This window comes from Dermacentor andersoni, chromosome 4 (genome assembly GCF_023375885.2).
Source record: "Dermacentor andersoni chromosome 4, qqDerAnde1_hic_scaffold, whole genome shotgun sequence".
Classification (NCBI taxonomy): Eukaryota; Metazoa; Arthropoda; class Arachnida; order Ixodida; family Ixodidae; genus Dermacentor; species Dermacentor andersoni.
In genome coordinates this window covers 71,765,696-71,782,054 of record NC_092817.1, presented here as the reverse complement: position 1 = coordinate 71,782,054, position 16,359 = coordinate 71,765,696, and the positions used below count along the sequence as shown (strand labels likewise).

Genomic DNA, 16,359 nt, shown 5'->3' with positions numbered 1-16,359 from the left:
AGTTGCGCATACGTCGGCTGTTTTCACACGGTAATGTATTTTCGAGGTGTTATCAAAGCAGCTGTCTTCGAAGGAGTTGAAGATGCGCATGCGTCGGAGCTTATGTGCGGTAATGTAAATTTCAATAAAGTAGAGTTGAAAGTCGAGCGTCCGTCCGTGTCTAACGCCTTTTCCATGTGTGCGCGTCCTTCGTGTTTCACTGGTACCCCCTATTTTTCAAGTTCATCCACATGCACTTCACCTAATCATTAGCCTAAGACATTTCGACAGACTGCGACTTGAATCGCGCCGCTACAAAGAACGGACCAGATAGAACAGAAATTTGCAGCGCCCCGTATGCAATGGGCGCTGTTCTTCAGCAGTTCACTATATATATATATAACGTGGCCTTCCCATAGCACTGTCACAACACTAATCCGTTGATATGCGGGTTCTTTTACGCACGAAAGCGTAGTTACCTCACTCCCTGCTTCGTATGCTACAGTCAAGCTGCCGTCGCCGCGGCAGTTTGAGCAACAGTAATGTTTACCAGGAAACGTATGCGGGAAGCGATACGACCTTCGCATTGTATGTAGGCGCTTGCGCGCCTTATCAAATATGTGGTTCGGATGCTTGGTTTGAGCGCGTTCTTTATTGGAACTTATGCTATTATGTATGTTGTATGCGTCATTCCAAAGAATGTGTGCACCGTTCGCTTCACTTCGCTGAGTGCTTTGCATTCATTGCATTTGGGGGTATGATCGAGCCATAGATGATAGTATTCTGTTGACGTTAAGCCATGAAGAAATCCTGCGATTCTGGCCATAAACAGTTTCACCGTAATAGTGTACACTAATGGCTCTAGACAAACGCGACGGTCATGCGGCACATTGTGCTGCTGTCGCGACGTGGGCACAGAGCAAACGCCGTGCATAATGAACTCAAATAAGTAGCAACGAGAGCGGCGAAAACACGGTGAATGCGCTGATAGAAGAGCTCAAAGAGCACTTACCCGATACCGAAGCCAAGGACTCGACGTACTTCTCGCATTTAAGCAACTAAGCGCAAAGTCAGCTTCCGCGAGCCCTGATAAGCAGCAGCGGGCGGGTGAGTTAGTAGGCGGAGCGTGTAGATGTCTTCCTCCGGCGAACTGCTCTTCGGAGAGGCGACTGCCTGGGGCGGGCGTCGGAGCACGTATAGTACACCGCAGGATGTGCCCCCAGAAGACTGGTTTGCAGGCGGCGGCTGCGCGCTGCGGGTTTATGTGAGCGGCAGGACATTGCGTGAGTTCCCGATATTAGAGCTTGAAAGTCTATCGAGTACGGGAACGCTTTACTATCCATGCAGAAAGAGAGCGTGTTTTAGTTTGAATACTTCGTATCCTTTAAATGGCCTGCTGCAGAAAGTTCAATGCCGCCTCTTTAAGCGGACTACTTGAAGTGAAATTATGCGTTACTTGCACAAATTGTTGTGTTAAATTTATGAATTAGAAAAGCCTTTGCTAGTTGCCTTCCTATTACTGCCTTTAATTAGTCACCTAGAAGTTCGGCGACCATAGGCGGTATTGAACCCGGGAGATAATGAAGTAATGTTGAGATCCCGGAATCCTGAGATTATCAGCAGTTTAAGAACAGTCTCTTTACATTGCCCCTTTTCCTAACCGCAATGTAGTTAACAAGCTGGCTATATCTTGTTGACCTTCTTGCATTTCCTGTACTTGCTCTTAGTCACTTGTGCATTGAAGCATTCCCACTAATCGCAGACCGCACTGACCCAAATGAACTCAACTTAATACGACTTTTCTTTGTTTGTTTGTTTGTTTGTTTGTTTGTTTGTTTGTAGTGACCAATACGTATGCCAGCAGAAGACAAAGAAGAAGACGGTCCATTCAGCTGTTGCCTGTATCTGCGCATTCATTTAGAACGCCATGCGGATCTAACCATAAACTCATACCATCAATTTGTTTGCTGTCTCCATGAGACCCCTAGCACCCCTCTCCTGAATGCCACCTCGTTTCTGCCGCAGCCCATCGTCAGGCTCTCACTTCACGCAGTTCTCTTCACTTTTCCTCGCTGACCAGAGAGATAAGTTGTGGAAGCGTAATGCGCTATATGAAAAACACTTTCAAGTTCACGCGCAGTGGTAAAGCCGCCGTCGCACGCGGGAAAACGTGCCGCCGGCATAGCAACATGTCGAAAGCAAATGCTTTCAGTGAAAGCGCACCTGGAACGTTGTTACACAACTACTGTTTTTCATCTCGCATCGTTTGGCGCTGGCGCTGACAATTAACCGGTTTCAAAGTGTGCCCCTAGGTGTAAGCAGATCGATGTGAAACCTATTTATCGTGTTCCTTACGTGAATATCCTAGTTAATTCAACGTCGCTGCTAACTCCAGGCGGATGCCATTCAGGTATTTGCACGGAGTACTTAGGATAAATATGCAGGAATGTAACCGAGTGCACGTGTTCATGCGTATTATCAGTCCTCATAAGCAGTATAACCTTTCTGAATTTTTTTATGTGTGAAGCTTCTCACGTTCATGATTTGTCTGTCCTCACGCAGTGTCAAGAACTTATAATCATGTCGTCCAAGCCCAGCCCTGACATAAAAGAATACGCAGCATACTCGTGTGTCATTGTAGAATCAGAAGTCCTGTTTTCAACGATGCCGTTTCTTTCGAACAGTTGTATTAATGATTCTCATGTCCATATTTAGCACAAAAAAATCTAAACTTCACCACACAGTACTCCTAATTTAGGCTACTCTCTTCTACCCCCCTTAGCGATTCTGCGCAGAACGGCAAACAAGACCCGGTGTCAGACATTGAAGCTGCTCTTGGACAGAGGCGGTGGCACAGAGCCTGATTTCAAGGCTGCTGCGAGAGAGTAAGCTCCTCTTCTCCTTTATACGTAGACAAGATATTTCCTTCTGTCCTTGAGGTAGTTGTAGGTTTGACCGCACGTCTAACAGTCGCAGTGCAGCCATATAAAAGGGTCGGCGGTGAAATACGAGCACTTGGCCTCATAGAAATCTAGGCTCTTCTTGGAGAGTCGTAGCTACTTGCCTATAGAAGAGGATATACAGGGAGCCCAGATCAGGACGATTCGCGGTACGTTGCCCTTTTCATCAGTAAGCATAGCAATACTTTGCTTCAGCTGTGGTTATCAGGTGGTGCTGAAGTTGGCAACAGGTGGTATTACAGCCTGGCAGTCGATTCGAGTAATTTATTTCCTTGTAACGCTACTTTCCTGGTGTTTGTCAACACACGTAAGCAAAGGTAATAGGTGTGACAAAGGCTTATTTCCGTCCGACCAATCTGGTGACCTTCTGGGAACACAGAACGCTCCCGAGTGGCAAACAGCCGTCTTTTTTTAGTAAGCACTACAACCCAACTTCGCAAGTGAACAATGTTCCTCGCGCTTGCAAAGTTTCATCAGCAAGAACATTAAGCAGAAACAGCGCAATTCCTTTCTGTTAGTGCACTATCACAAACATATACAATATTGAAGTTATCGAATGTATAAAATATATCCTTTCGATATCGTCATGGTAGCGATACCAGAAAGCGTGGTTGAATTTCTAGGCACTTTAGTCTGGTGTGTTCTAGTCAATATTTTCGCAGTCGCAGTCAGGGTAGCATGTCTCGCTCGTCACAATCGACAACATATTACAGCATACAGGCGCAGACACGTTTAAAAGCGCGTAAGAACAGGTTCTTGCATGTGTTCCAGCTGACGTTAGACAAGCTGTTCAGTAAAAAAAAAAAGTTAGAAAAAGACGGTACAAGACACGCCCTCAAGACCTACGGTGTTCGGTCGACCTCTGATGACCGAACACCGTAGGTCTTGATATCTTATCTTTACCGTGTTATTTAAATATTTTTTTTTCTTTGAACAGCTAGGCTAACGTCAGCTGGAACACCTTATATATTTTATCAATGCATGCATAACCTTTCATGCAACCAAGCAAAAGAGGAAGGGCAGGAAAGGCAGGGTGGTCAACCAGACGAGCACCCGGTTTGCTACCCTACACTGGGGGTGGGGAAAATGGGAATAGAAAGAGGGAGAGATTAAGCACTGAGTGCTTGTGGGAGGATGCACAGGGACACTACAAACGGTCGCTTAAGCCGGTGCACTTCAAGTAGTTTATTAGTGCACGAATCATTTTTCGTGCCGGTGACGGGTGTGGCCACGGTCCGAGTATCTTTGACTCGGAGAACGGTCTTGAGTCCAGTCGGTGTACAGTACTCTGCGTTATGTCGTAGCGAGGGCAGGTACACAATAGGTGCTCGATAGTTTCCTTGCACCCGCAGGAGTCGCACGCCGGGCTCTCGGCCATTCCCATATGATAGCAATAGGCGTTCGTAAACGCCACTCCCAGCCACAAACGGTACAGCAAGGTTCCTTCACCGCGGGAAAGGCTAGATGGCAGTTTTAGCCGTAGCGTGGGGTCCAATTTATGCAATCGCCAATTCAAGGCACTTGAACTCCAGAAATCTTGTTACTTTTTGCTTGCAAGTAAGCGAATTTCCCTGGCAGTGTCCGACCTCGCAAAGGTATTGGACGCGTCTGGGTGTCTTCGTGGGCATACCGGTCAGCCTTGCCAGCAAGGTTGTTGCCGACGATGCCACAGTGAGAAGGAATCGATTGAAAGATAATGTGCTCTCTTTCCTGAGCATGGCGATGTACTTCCCTGATGTCAGATATCATCTGCTCTTAAGTTCTGTGATGTAATGCAGACTTGATACTGTGAAGAACTGCCTTAGTGTCACAAAATACGGTCCATTTCTCTGTCGGCTGTTAGGTGACGTATATCATAGTGGCATGGAGAGCTGTAGTTCTTCAGATGTAGTTGTAGTCATGTGTTACAATTTTAAATAAATGTAACCTGCTTAGTTGGAACGACGAATGCGGTAGTTGATCTGCTAGGTCAGGTCGAACCGTCGGCATATATATGTATGCGGTCAGATACGTCTGGTGCAGTAATAGGTGCGTCAGTTACTTCAGAGCCAGCGATGGATGATTGGCCTTCTTTGTAATTCCTGGAATAGCAAAATTCACTTGAGCCTGTCGCAGGCACCACAGGGGAGATGAAGGCTTCGCCGCCGCTGTAAAGATGACGGTATGCACTCTAGATGAGCGCTAATCCCTCTTGAAAAGGTCGCTTGAGGTGTCGAGGTCTCTCGGCTGGTAGGGAGGCTAAGTGATGGTTGTGGATCCTTGACAGATGGCGAATGCGCGCTCAGAGAGAGTCGACAGCTACGTGTGTCTGGATCATATGGTCTCCCGTGATGGCAATTGTTGCTGCTGTTGAGGTGCTCCGAGACAGCCATAAACACGTGCATGAGGCTAGACCTTGTATGCTCTCGAAATCGCGATGTGTCCGTCCTGCATGTATTTGACAAAACTTGTAGACTAACGAAGAAGTCCGAGAAACAGTACCCTGTACAGCTGCAGCATAGAATGGACTGGAGTATCCCATTTTTTTCCTGCCGAGAAATTGGAAGACCTGAGCAATGCCAACTAACTTTTTCAGATAGACGCAGTGAGGGCTCCACTAGAAGTTTCGGTCGATAATGACACCCAGAAAGCGATGTGTATTAACATAGGACAAAGCTTAACCATTGATTGAAACAGTCCGTACAATGACATTTGTTTGCGCGTAAAGCAAACCAATACGCCCTTTTCAGTAGACGCACTGAGGCCTTGTTCTCGGAGAAAAGACGCCGTCATGGTTGTCGCCCGCTGAAGCCTGGCTCGTACCTGAGGGCCAGTCACCTCAAAGGCTCAGATGCAAATGTCGTCGGCGTATATTGAGACATAAACTGTCCGTGGTAAGTATACTCCCCTAGTCCTATAAGGACGAGCTTGAACAATATAGGGTTCAACAGTCCACCCTGTGGCACACTAGGGCAGATGTAATGTTCCGAATTTGGGCCGTCTTCGGTCTGTGAGAAAAAGTACCTCCCAGTCAAATAGTTTCGAATCTGTTGATACATCGGCCATCGACTCCCACAGCCTCAAGTGAGTTCATTATGGCCTCATAGGCGACGTTGTCGTATGCTCCTTTAATATATAGAAAAAGTGCCACTGATAGGCACTTGAGGCTTTTTTGTTCTTGGACCCAGGTTACGACGTCAATGGCGTTGTCGAAGGACGTGCGACCTCGACCAAAACCCGCCATGGTGTCCGTATAGATGTTGAATCGCTCTAGGTACTATTCCAAGCGAGCAAGAATCATTCTTATCCCCACTTTGCCGAGGCAGCTCGAAAGCGCAATCGGACGATATGATGACAGATCACTCGGATACTTTCCAGGCTTCAGAATGGGGATCAAACAGCTTGATTTCCATGGTTTAGGGACGACGCCGTTGTGTCAAGACTCATTGCAGTAGTTGAGCAGCTCACCACGCGCTTCATGTCCAAGGTGGCATGGGGCAGCGTACGTGATGCTGTCTGGTCCTGGTGATGAACGCCTGCGGATGGCCAAGGCAGCGCCTACCTGTTCGAGTGAAAATAGCACGTTCATTTCTGGTACACGTGCTTCAGGGATGTCATTCAGTGGTGCGTCAATAATGATGGCCAAGGACCCTGCAACCCTTGCACAGAAATTTTCAGCCACATAATGTTCCAAGTGGGGTTGGTAGAGGGCCAGAGCAGCAAAGGGCTTCCTTTGATGCGGATGTGTGTGAAGACCCCTAACCGTTCTCCATATGTGCGAGAGCGATTTTCGGGAATCAAGTGACTGACAGAAAGTTTTCCGTCGCTTGTCTTCGAATTTAGCGACACGACGCTGAACTTTCTTTTGTATGCGTCTGTAGCCCTCAGATCCAAAATGGACTTCGTGCGCCGATAACTTCTCTCCGCCTGTCGGCGTGCGGTACGTAGCCTCTCCAGTTCTATGTCCAAGTCTGTTCGCCTTGCTGACCTTGTAAGCGAGCAGATGGGTGTTTTCATTGCTTCTGCGATTGCATTTTCGACAGTTTCTGAAAAGCCTTCCCGACATGCCTCATCCATATGCTTCTTAAACCTTGATTAATCAACTGTACGCAAAACTGTAGAGGAGCGTTGCTCAACTGCACTAATCTTTATGTATGTTGGAATATGGTCGCTTCCATGTATTTCTATGTCCGCAAACGATTGAACGTTCGAGGCAAAGCGCAGTGATCCCAAAGTGAAGTCCAAGCAGCTACTATAGGTCGTGCCTCGCACTAATGTAGGTCAGCCGTCATTCACACAACACAAATCGTGGTTCGCAGCAAAAGAGGCAGGACTCCTGCCACTGGAGTCAATTTTAGTGCTTCCCCATAGCTGGTGACGAGAGTTAAAGTCACCTGTGATAATCCAGGGGCCATTGGTCATTAGCAATGTATTGTTACGTGTGGAAAGACACAGACGAGAGATGCTATTTACACGCTATTTACACTGGAGCCAGGCAGCCAGGCTGACACTCGCTCGTGCCGAGGGCACCGACCAACTTCTTCGTCGTTCTCGCGGCTGCTCGTCTCTCGCGGAATCATATCGTAATATTACCCCCCGGCGGCAAAAGCACCGTCACGGTGCTGTTAAATATCCAAGGGGCATGGAGAGTTGTAGGGCTTGAGTCGGGCAACGTGGACAATGTCACTGGTTGTTACAGAGGAGGACGTCGGGGGCGTGGCTAGAACGATTTCATAGGTGACATCGGTCACTTTGCGTATCACGCGATATGGGCCTGTGTAACAGAAAAGCAGTTTTTCACAAAGGACGACTTTACGCGATGGGGACCAAAGCAACCCGAGGGCTCCGGGCACAAAATGGACATCACGGTGACGGAGGTCGTAGCGTTGTTTCTGCTTGTCTTGAGACACTTGTAGACGAGCGCGCGCAAGTTGGCGAGCATGGTCAGCATGGGCGATTGCATCACGGGCATAATCGCTAGTTGAAGCTGTGGCGGACGGAAGCACAGTGTCCAGTGGTAGCGTCGGTTCGCGGCCATACAAGAGGTAAAACGGGGAAAAGCCAGCAGTTTCGAGACGGGAAGAGTTATATGCAAAGGTAATGTAAGGTAGAGCCAGGTCCATGTCACGGTGGTCGTCTGAAACGTATTTGGATAGCATGTCTGTAAGGGTGCGGTTCAAACGCTCAGTGAGGCCGTTCGTTTGGGGGTGGTAGGAGGTGGTAAATTTATGCTGTATTGAGCAGGCACGCATGATGTCGTCAATGACTTTGGCCAAAAAGGTGCGGCCGCGGTCTGTAAGCAATTGACGCGGAGCACCATGCATCAATATAATATCATGTAGCAGGAAGTCCGCAACATCAGTTGCACAACTGGTCGGAAGAGCACAGGTTACGGCGTAGCGGGTCGCGTAGTCCACCGCGACTGCAACCCACTTGTTTCCTGATGTAGATTCCGGAAATGGGCCTAGAAGGTCCAAGCCGACACGATGGAAGGGCTCGGCAGGGATGTCGAGCGGCTGCAGGTAACCAGCGGGGAGCTGGGAAGGCTTCTTGCGTCGTTGGCAAAGTTCACAAGCGGCGACGTAACGTCCTACGGAACGGGCAAGGCCCGGCCAGAAAAAACGGCGACGTACACGGTCATAGGTTCGAGATACGCCGAGGTGTCCTGCCATTGGTGCGTCGTGAAGCTCTTCTAGAACGGTGGAGCGGAGGTGTTTAGGTACTACAAGCAAGAACTCAGAGCCGTCTGGATGAAGGTTACGACGGTACAGAGTACCGTCGCGGAGGACGAAGAGGCGTAGAGTAGCATCGGCCGGAGAGTGTTCAAAACGGTCGATGAGTGCTCTGATGTAGGCGTCACGGCGTTGCTCGTCGGCGAAATGGAGCAGCTGGGATACCGAGAATACGCAAGAAGCACTGGCAATATTGGAGGAGTCAGAGTCGTCAACAGGGTAACGCGACAAACTGTCAGCGTCTTGGTGCAGGCGGCCAGACTTGTACACCACGGAATATGAAAATTCCTGTAGCCTCAAAGCCCATCGACCAAGCCGGCCTGTAGGATCTTTTAGCGATGAGAGCCAGCAAAGAGCATGATGGTCAGTGACTACGGAAAAAGGGCGACCATAAAGGTAAGGACGGAACTTTGCAACCGCCCAGACAACAGCAAGGCATTCGCGTTCCGTAATGGAATAGTTGCGCTCCGATGGTGCTAGGAGGCGGCTCGCATAAGCAATAACGCGATCCTTGCCACGCTGACGCTGGGCTAAGACGGCACCTACACCATGACCGCTGGCATCTGTACGTAATTCTGTAGGGGCAGAAATGTTACGTGTGGAAAGACACAGACGAAAGATGCTATTTACACGCTATTTACACTGGAGCCAGGCAGCCAGGCTGACACTCGCTCGTGCCGAGGGCACCGACCAACTTCTTCGTCGTTCTCGCGGCTGCTCGTCTCTCGCGGAATCATATCGTAATAATATCATTAAGTCGTTTGCCGTCAAAGCGAACCGCTGGGGATATGTAGGCTCTAATTACTGCAAATGACACAGCCTTCTTTTTTAGACGCAGGCAGATATATTGGTTGCCGTCATGAGGCTCAACCGCGTTAGCGACATGTGAAGTCCGTGCGGATATAGATGATTACGTTCATGCTCCCACCGCATGTGGACGAGACGAGAGTCGTAACCTGACAGTCTGAGTGGAGTTGATGTATTTGGTTCGCAAATGACCAGTATGGGGAAGCGATTTGTAAAAATGAATTGGCGAAAGTCTCCTGTACGGGTTCTTCGACCTCTGGCATTCCACTGAAAGATCGCCGCACCTTTAACTTCAGTGCGGAAGGGGACTATTGGTTGAGCCATGGTGCTTAAACGATGCTAGCAAGCACTGGATTTTGTACATCCAGTATTTGCAGAGCACTTCGATCTGCTGGTGTTTCCAGCTTGTTCAGTATCATGCAGATCGTATTAATTAGCGATTGCAGCATTACAGCCGCCTGCCTGTCTTCGTCGCACAAATGACCGACAGTAGACGTCAGGGGTTCTCCAGCAAAAGTGTGATGTGACTCTGTTGGTGAATGCTGCCGTTTTGGCAGGGCCGGCCGCGATTTGGTAGATGTGGCGTTCTCAGTCACCTTGTTCTTTGTGGTCCTTTCTACAGTGCCTGGCTTGGGCGGCAGAGGAGGAGGTTGTAAGAAGTGGCATGCGCGTCGCAGAGGCAACAGCCTTACTTGAGGAGCGTCGGCGACGGGAACGTCGCTTCCTCATTTTATCGGAGGCTTCACGATGAGATGAATGATCTCTCGCCCTCTCTATCAAGATGGCCATTTCCTTCTTAATATGTGGGCAATTCTTCGATGAAGCTTCATGTGGCCCGCCGCAGTTTGAACACTTCATTACCGTCGCGCCACATTTATCTGCAGCATGGGGCTCGGGGCAGCGGCGTCATATGCAACCTGATTTTCGCATACGCTGCTCATGTGTCCAAATTTCATGCATTTACGGCATTGGAGAGGTTTCGGAATGAAAGGTCGCACTGCATGTCTGTAGTGACCCACCTTAACATGCGAGGGTATTTATTTACCCTTGAATTCAGTCTTCCCGCAGCGTGAACTGCCTAACCGAGTAACATCAACAATGAGCGCCTCATTTTCTGGCTTGATAAGAATCGACAAGTCGTTACTAAGGATGGGGACGCCTACGTCGTAGATAACGCCAGTGACTATGTCAGATACCACAGGAATCTAAGAGCGCATCTGAATGTCATCGAGGTTCGTTATGCAGGCCTTCTAATATTAGAAGGCCTGCAGAGTTGTGCAGTGCGTTTGGCTGCAGAAACGTCGAAGCAAAGTGGACGCGCCGTCACGCTCCGCTCAATCCGCTCTGGTGGAGCCCCTCGCTTTCACTTCTGGCACGAAAGTTGTATGCACACGTATTAGTGCTCCTGCTGAGCAGTTATTTGTATACCACACAGTGGGCCATACACACTGGTCTGAGTAGAACAGATAGTAAACGTGAAGCTTAATCCCGCATTATCAAACGATCCTAGACTCGAAGATCCTCGTCCACTTGCTGATGATGATGATTTATTGGCATTTCCTTTGAAATGGGGCGGTAACAAATTGTCACCTAGCCAGTTTGAGTTAATCAGCTATGTCATACATGCTTTCCATTGAATCATTTTTGTTTACATATCCTTCAGTCTTTTGTTTCTCTTCCTCAAAACTTCTCTATTTGCCGTGTGCCGCTACTAAGGCTGTAACGTATGCGGGACTTGACTGAGCTGCGCACAGCTCTGACCCTCTACCGAAGCACACACTAGGCTTCTCAAGAGTTGCTGGGGAGTGATGTGAAGCGCAATGGTAATTTCAGTCGATGGGCGGCGCTGCGATTCACTTTCCTGAGTCGAGGTGGAGTGTTTAGTGGAGGAGCGTTATGGAATACGGGGGTTAATCTAGCTAGTAATTTCATTGGGCACTGAGTGAACTCCGCTGCTGGTGTTCCTCATCTCGCCAGCATTATGGCACGCCTAAAGCGCAAATTGCGATGGAACAAAAAATTTTAGGCGTAACATTAGGAGACAGGAAGAGAGCGGTGTGTATTAGAGAGCAAATAGGCATAGCCGATATTCTAATTGACATGAAGAGAAAGAAATGGAGCTGGGCAGGTCATGTAATGCGTAGGTTAGATAATCGGTGGACCATTAGGGTTACAGAATGGGTGCCAAGGGAAGTGAAGGGCAATCGAGGACGGCAGAAGAGTAAGTGGGGTGATGAAATTAAGAAATTCGCAGGCGCTAGTTGGAATCAGTTGGCGCAGGATAGGGGTAATTGGAGATCGCAGGGAGAGGCTTTCGTCCTGCAGTAGACATAAAATAGTATGATGATGATAATGATGAAAGCTATTACACTCTGTATCTGCTCCGTTTCTGTCATGAGCGCTCCGTGGTTATGCAAAAAGTTTAACGCCGCGCCCGCTTGGCCGGTCTATCACGCGACGTCACGAAAACTGCAAATAACCCCATTTGATATGACATGTACGCACTGCCGATGCAATATTAGGCTGAACAAAAAAAATTAATTTCCGATGTTACACGCCTTTATCCGCATATATACGCATATCCTTTCTTTAACGCTGTGCGCCCAGTACTTCCAGGTCGCGAACGGCGCGCGCATTATCAACGTGACATTGAATTCTGGACATGAAAGCACCGAGCGAAGAGTTCTCAAGAAAGGAAACTCAAGCAAGGCAGAAAACGATTATCGTTGTGGGACAAGGGAAGCCACAAAGGGTGCAAACTTTCCAATAGTGAAACACGTAAACAGGGCCACCTGCCGGAATCGGCGAATTTCGAGCTCGGCCGCGTGACGGCTCGAGTGTCCACTATTATCGTTTACTATGTTGCTCTGTTGTACTGCCCCTTATAAGTGTTGGGTGATAGAGAAAGACATTCAACAAGAGTGAACACTCCCATAAAGCCCAGCTGCCGAATTGACTGTAGTGCTCCAAGCCACAGGCTTTAGCACCTGACCCACACTTCCGGTTTCGGGCGCGCTCGTTTTGAGCACTACCTGGAACGCGTTACGCCGGCTGCGCTGATCGGCGCGGCATTTGTTTGTTTATTTATTTTTGTTTTGCTTCTACTGCTCAACTACGCGCGGTTATTGCTCGGAATTGTTTTATTGCTGAGTGAAAATGGTTGCGAATGATCTTTACAAGCCTCTATCGAATCGTGCCACGTGCGATTTCATAAAGACGACGCAAAACGCCTTGTGAAATCAGGAAACATTTATTTTACTCTATATGGATGCACGTTCCGGGCTTTTTGTGCGTTAATCCAACGTTGTGGCACCAGGTAAGCAGCAGTAGTCGCCGTACGAAGCTTCACAGGACGACGTCAGCTAAAAAAGAAAGAAGGAAATTACAAGCCTGTGTCATTTTGGCATTAATACCTTACAGGTTTAATGCGTGTAGAGGCGAAACGTGTGAAAGTACTGAATGGGCAGCATTACAAACAAAAGCATTTCGCTTTTACATACATGGCGTAGAAAATACAAGACTCATCCCTAACAATACCATACATATCACGCAAACATCCGATTTTCAAGGAATCCCCCATTCGCAGGCCTTATTTCCTGCCCTTTAAGAGCACAAATACGCGGGCGACTGCGCGTTTCCAAAAGAACTTGGCTTCAACCGACGGGATCGTGCGCCACGTATACACAGAGATAGCCACAACGCAGTCTCTCAACCAGACCATGCTAGTCACTCGCAGAATTCCTTGTACTCGCACTAAAGACAAATGTGTGGGTGCAAAGCCTGTTTTCAGTCGTTCGGAGGAGAAAATTTTCGAGTCGCAAGTTACTGGTGTTTGAGCTCCTTGGCGTTATCTATTGCGCGTTCTGCCGGCGCAAGTAACACCCGTGTTATCACTCTAGGCAATCGTTCGTCGTGTTTTCGACGAGCGCAGGTACCGAAAGAAGCAATATGTTCTTGCGGGGCCATAAAAATCGAAACAAACTTCTGCCACCAAGATTAAGTACACGCCAAACTATTGTCACCACGGCCGAGCTGCTTTTCGCTGCGTCACGATAGGCGAGTCGAGTGTGCCTCAAAGTTATCCTAAATAAAATGTAACAAAATTAATTACAATCATGTTGGGGGTCAGAGAAAGCGTCACGAACTTGTCCCGGTAAGATCTCGTACACGCGAAACTAACTGCGTTACACGTCAGTGCTGCGTTTAACTAACTGCGTCACAGCACCAGGCTCGGCGAGCGCCACCAAATGCTACCGAAATTACTTACAGTAAGGTGGCACCCACAGAAAGCTTCGCAAGCACCTCTCTGCAAGAGTGATTAACTCAAATTAACTGCGCTAGGGCGGCTGAACTGTTTTTCGCTGTGTCGCAAGTCTAGGTTCCGTGCCGTAAGCCTGATTCCTTGAAATGCGTCGCAGACTATCAAAAAATATTTCTCACCTTGCCGTAGTCCAGTATTGCCGTGGTGCCTTGTCAAAGTGCAGAAGGAACGCAAGAATACGCCGGGATCCAAGCAAACCCGGCTAAATCTAAAAGCAAAAGTGAGACGGGTCGCCGAAGAGGCGAACTTCGCAAGCAGCGCAGCCGGCCTCGCTCGCTTCGGTGGCGTGTTTTGTCTGGCGCATGACGCACGCATCTGGCTTGTCTGGCGTGGGGTTAGCTTGTTGCTAGGTGACGCAAATAAGTCGAAGAGTTCATTTATATGCCAAACTTTTCAGTTTTAGAGGGAAAGAGTAATATAATGAAAGAATGTCTGTTACCTTCATTTCACAGTCTTAGTTTTCGGATGCTCGCGGCAGCAAACGGTCGACAATAATAACAGCGTGACGTATTTCCGGTTGCCAGTTTTCGCCGAGTGTACCGTCTTTTTGAATTTCTTTCTCTATGTTGAGGCGCTCTTTATGCCGCGCCGCAGGAATTGTCTCGCGTGTTTCGTCACCTCCATGTGGCCTCTTTCAGTACGCGTTCTTTCTACAGTCACGTCATCCAGTGCATCTCCTGTATGTTTGTTCCTGCAGTGGCCAGAGACATGAGTGAGGTGACATCAGAAAGTATTGCCTCGCCAGAATCCCTGGATGATGTTGCACGCAGAGAATTAGGAGAAACGCCTGCGGTAAAACGGACGGCTCTGGAAGAGTTGCGCCAGCTTATTTCAGGTAAGGAGAAACAGTATCAGCAGGTAACTGAGAATGTGCTGCACTGCCATGTGTTGGCCGCAACGGTCGTTCTCACCGCACATAATTCGCTGGCATTATAAACGTATAACGGCGTTGTTTAGAAACACTACACCTAAAGCAACGCGCCAGCAGCATAGCGTTTTCTACAGAAAGTACTGGAAGGAACTCCGGCGCTATAGCGTCTACGGGACCTGCAGTTATGGCGCTTCAGTCTGCATGCGAATGATAGCTAGTAAATGGATTTGCGTAAACTTGGTTTTTCTGGCTTCATATGGCTTTGTGACGCTGCATATTTATTTATGTAAGCACTGCGTTCTGTTATAAGCGGCACAGTTCTTCATTTGTTATATATGACTGCAGAAACCTGTTGCATTCGTGCGTTTGAAAAAAGAAGTGTGGGGTGTTGGGAACTCAGCAAACCGTAAAAAGTAAAGCCAGAAGAACGCCTCAAGTCGCAAGTATGACGAGCACACATCGGTCGCCTAGTATAGTTAAGCTATCGGAGCGCCAGTATACACTGCAGTGATTTTTGTAGGAAACTGAATGATCAGCTCGAGTACTAAGTGGCGACTGTCTATTTCAGAAAAAGTGGGTTTCATATTTATATACTCATGTTCGTTCCACACAAAGCGATCGAGCACTCTCCCCCGATATGACGCATATTGGCCCTTTTCGCGGCGATTCCGCGGGAGCGCTGCCATGTTTGGTCACGTGGAGCGGCGTCCATTGCTTGCCTCAACTGCATGCCTCCGTGTTTACAATGGGTTTGTATGGCTGTGTATTTCTATTTCGGGAGATATCGAAGACAGTGATTGGTGGACGAAAGAATCATTGGCCACGGCTTCAGAGAACATGTAAAAGCGCTTTCGGAGCTGATTAAGATGTGTCCAAACAGCGCGAGCAGCGTATACGGTGCTTGTTTTAAAAGTGGGGTCTAATATCTATTACAAGCTATCCAAAATTTCGCTCATTAATTGAATCAGGATTAGTGTGTTTTGCTCTTAGTTCTTTATTTGATAAATATTTTGAAGCAGCGGCTTGTCCCGTTTCTGACTTCCTCGGTGCGGCCACTATCTGATCAATTCCCGTCTAGTCGCTCGCGGGTGGGCGCACTTCGGACAGATTAGTTCTTGCTGCGCGGAAAGTTTGAAACGTATTTGTTTTGTTCCTTGTAATACCTTAAAGAAAAGATGTATTATCGCTAGTAACTCGCTTCCTCTTGTGGACCGTCACGAAACACACAGCTTCGACCATTCGTGCGCTGTCGGTGTAGTCCGTCATTTATTGTGCGCATATGGTGCGCATATTTTCAAGTGTGCACCCATTCACTCAATGACACGTTTGCGATAGAGTGGGCATAACATTCCGGGCCACTTAGGGTAGATGTGTGTAGATACTGTGCGCGAAACGTACTATGACAGGAAGTGGCGCTATAGACTCACTTTCTCGTTGTTTAACGAGCAGTACTGTCTCTTGCCAACGTTCCGGGTCTGAATCATTTTTTTCTTAAGGTTAGCCATACAACACTGGCGGATGAGCAAATTTCTGTATCCTAGAGGAAAGCCGTATCTGAAAATGCCGGTAACACGTACGGACAGTTGCAGCTGCGGTCCGCGAACTCGACCAGAGAGATTCATTCCGTTCATTAACATGCCAGTCACTATTGTTGCAGCCGATTACTGTACACGTCTTCAATCTAGCATGATTAGATGACAGTGCGTCAAC

General features: G+C 48.3%; 1 protein-coding gene across 7 annotated transcripts in view; it reads left to right on the top strand.

Annotated features, from left to right (window-relative positions):
• The first annotated feature begins 1,078 nt into the window (after positions 1 to 1,078).
• The window catches only part of LOC129386230 (alpha-tocopherol transfer protein-like), a 30,436-nt gene continuing 15,155 nt past the window's right edge, over positions 1,079 to 16,359 (top strand). For 3 of the 7 annotated variants that reach the window (XM_072287860.1, XM_072287861.1, XM_072287859.1), the window contains exons 1-2: positions 1,079 to 1,262; positions 14,476 to 14,613. In XM_072287860.1, the coding sequence (XP_072143961.1) occupies positions 1,112 to 1,262; positions 14,476 to 14,613 (289 nt within the window). In that variant the 5' untranslated portion in view covers positions 1,079 to 1,111. Of the gene's footprint in view, positions 1,263 to 1,821; positions 1,881 to 2,761; positions 2,865 to 5,668; positions 5,813 to 14,475; positions 14,614 to 16,359 lie in introns of those variants that run through there. The other 4 variants (XM_072287865.1, XM_072287863.1, XM_072287862.1 and 1 more) reach the window with 4 other exon arrangements.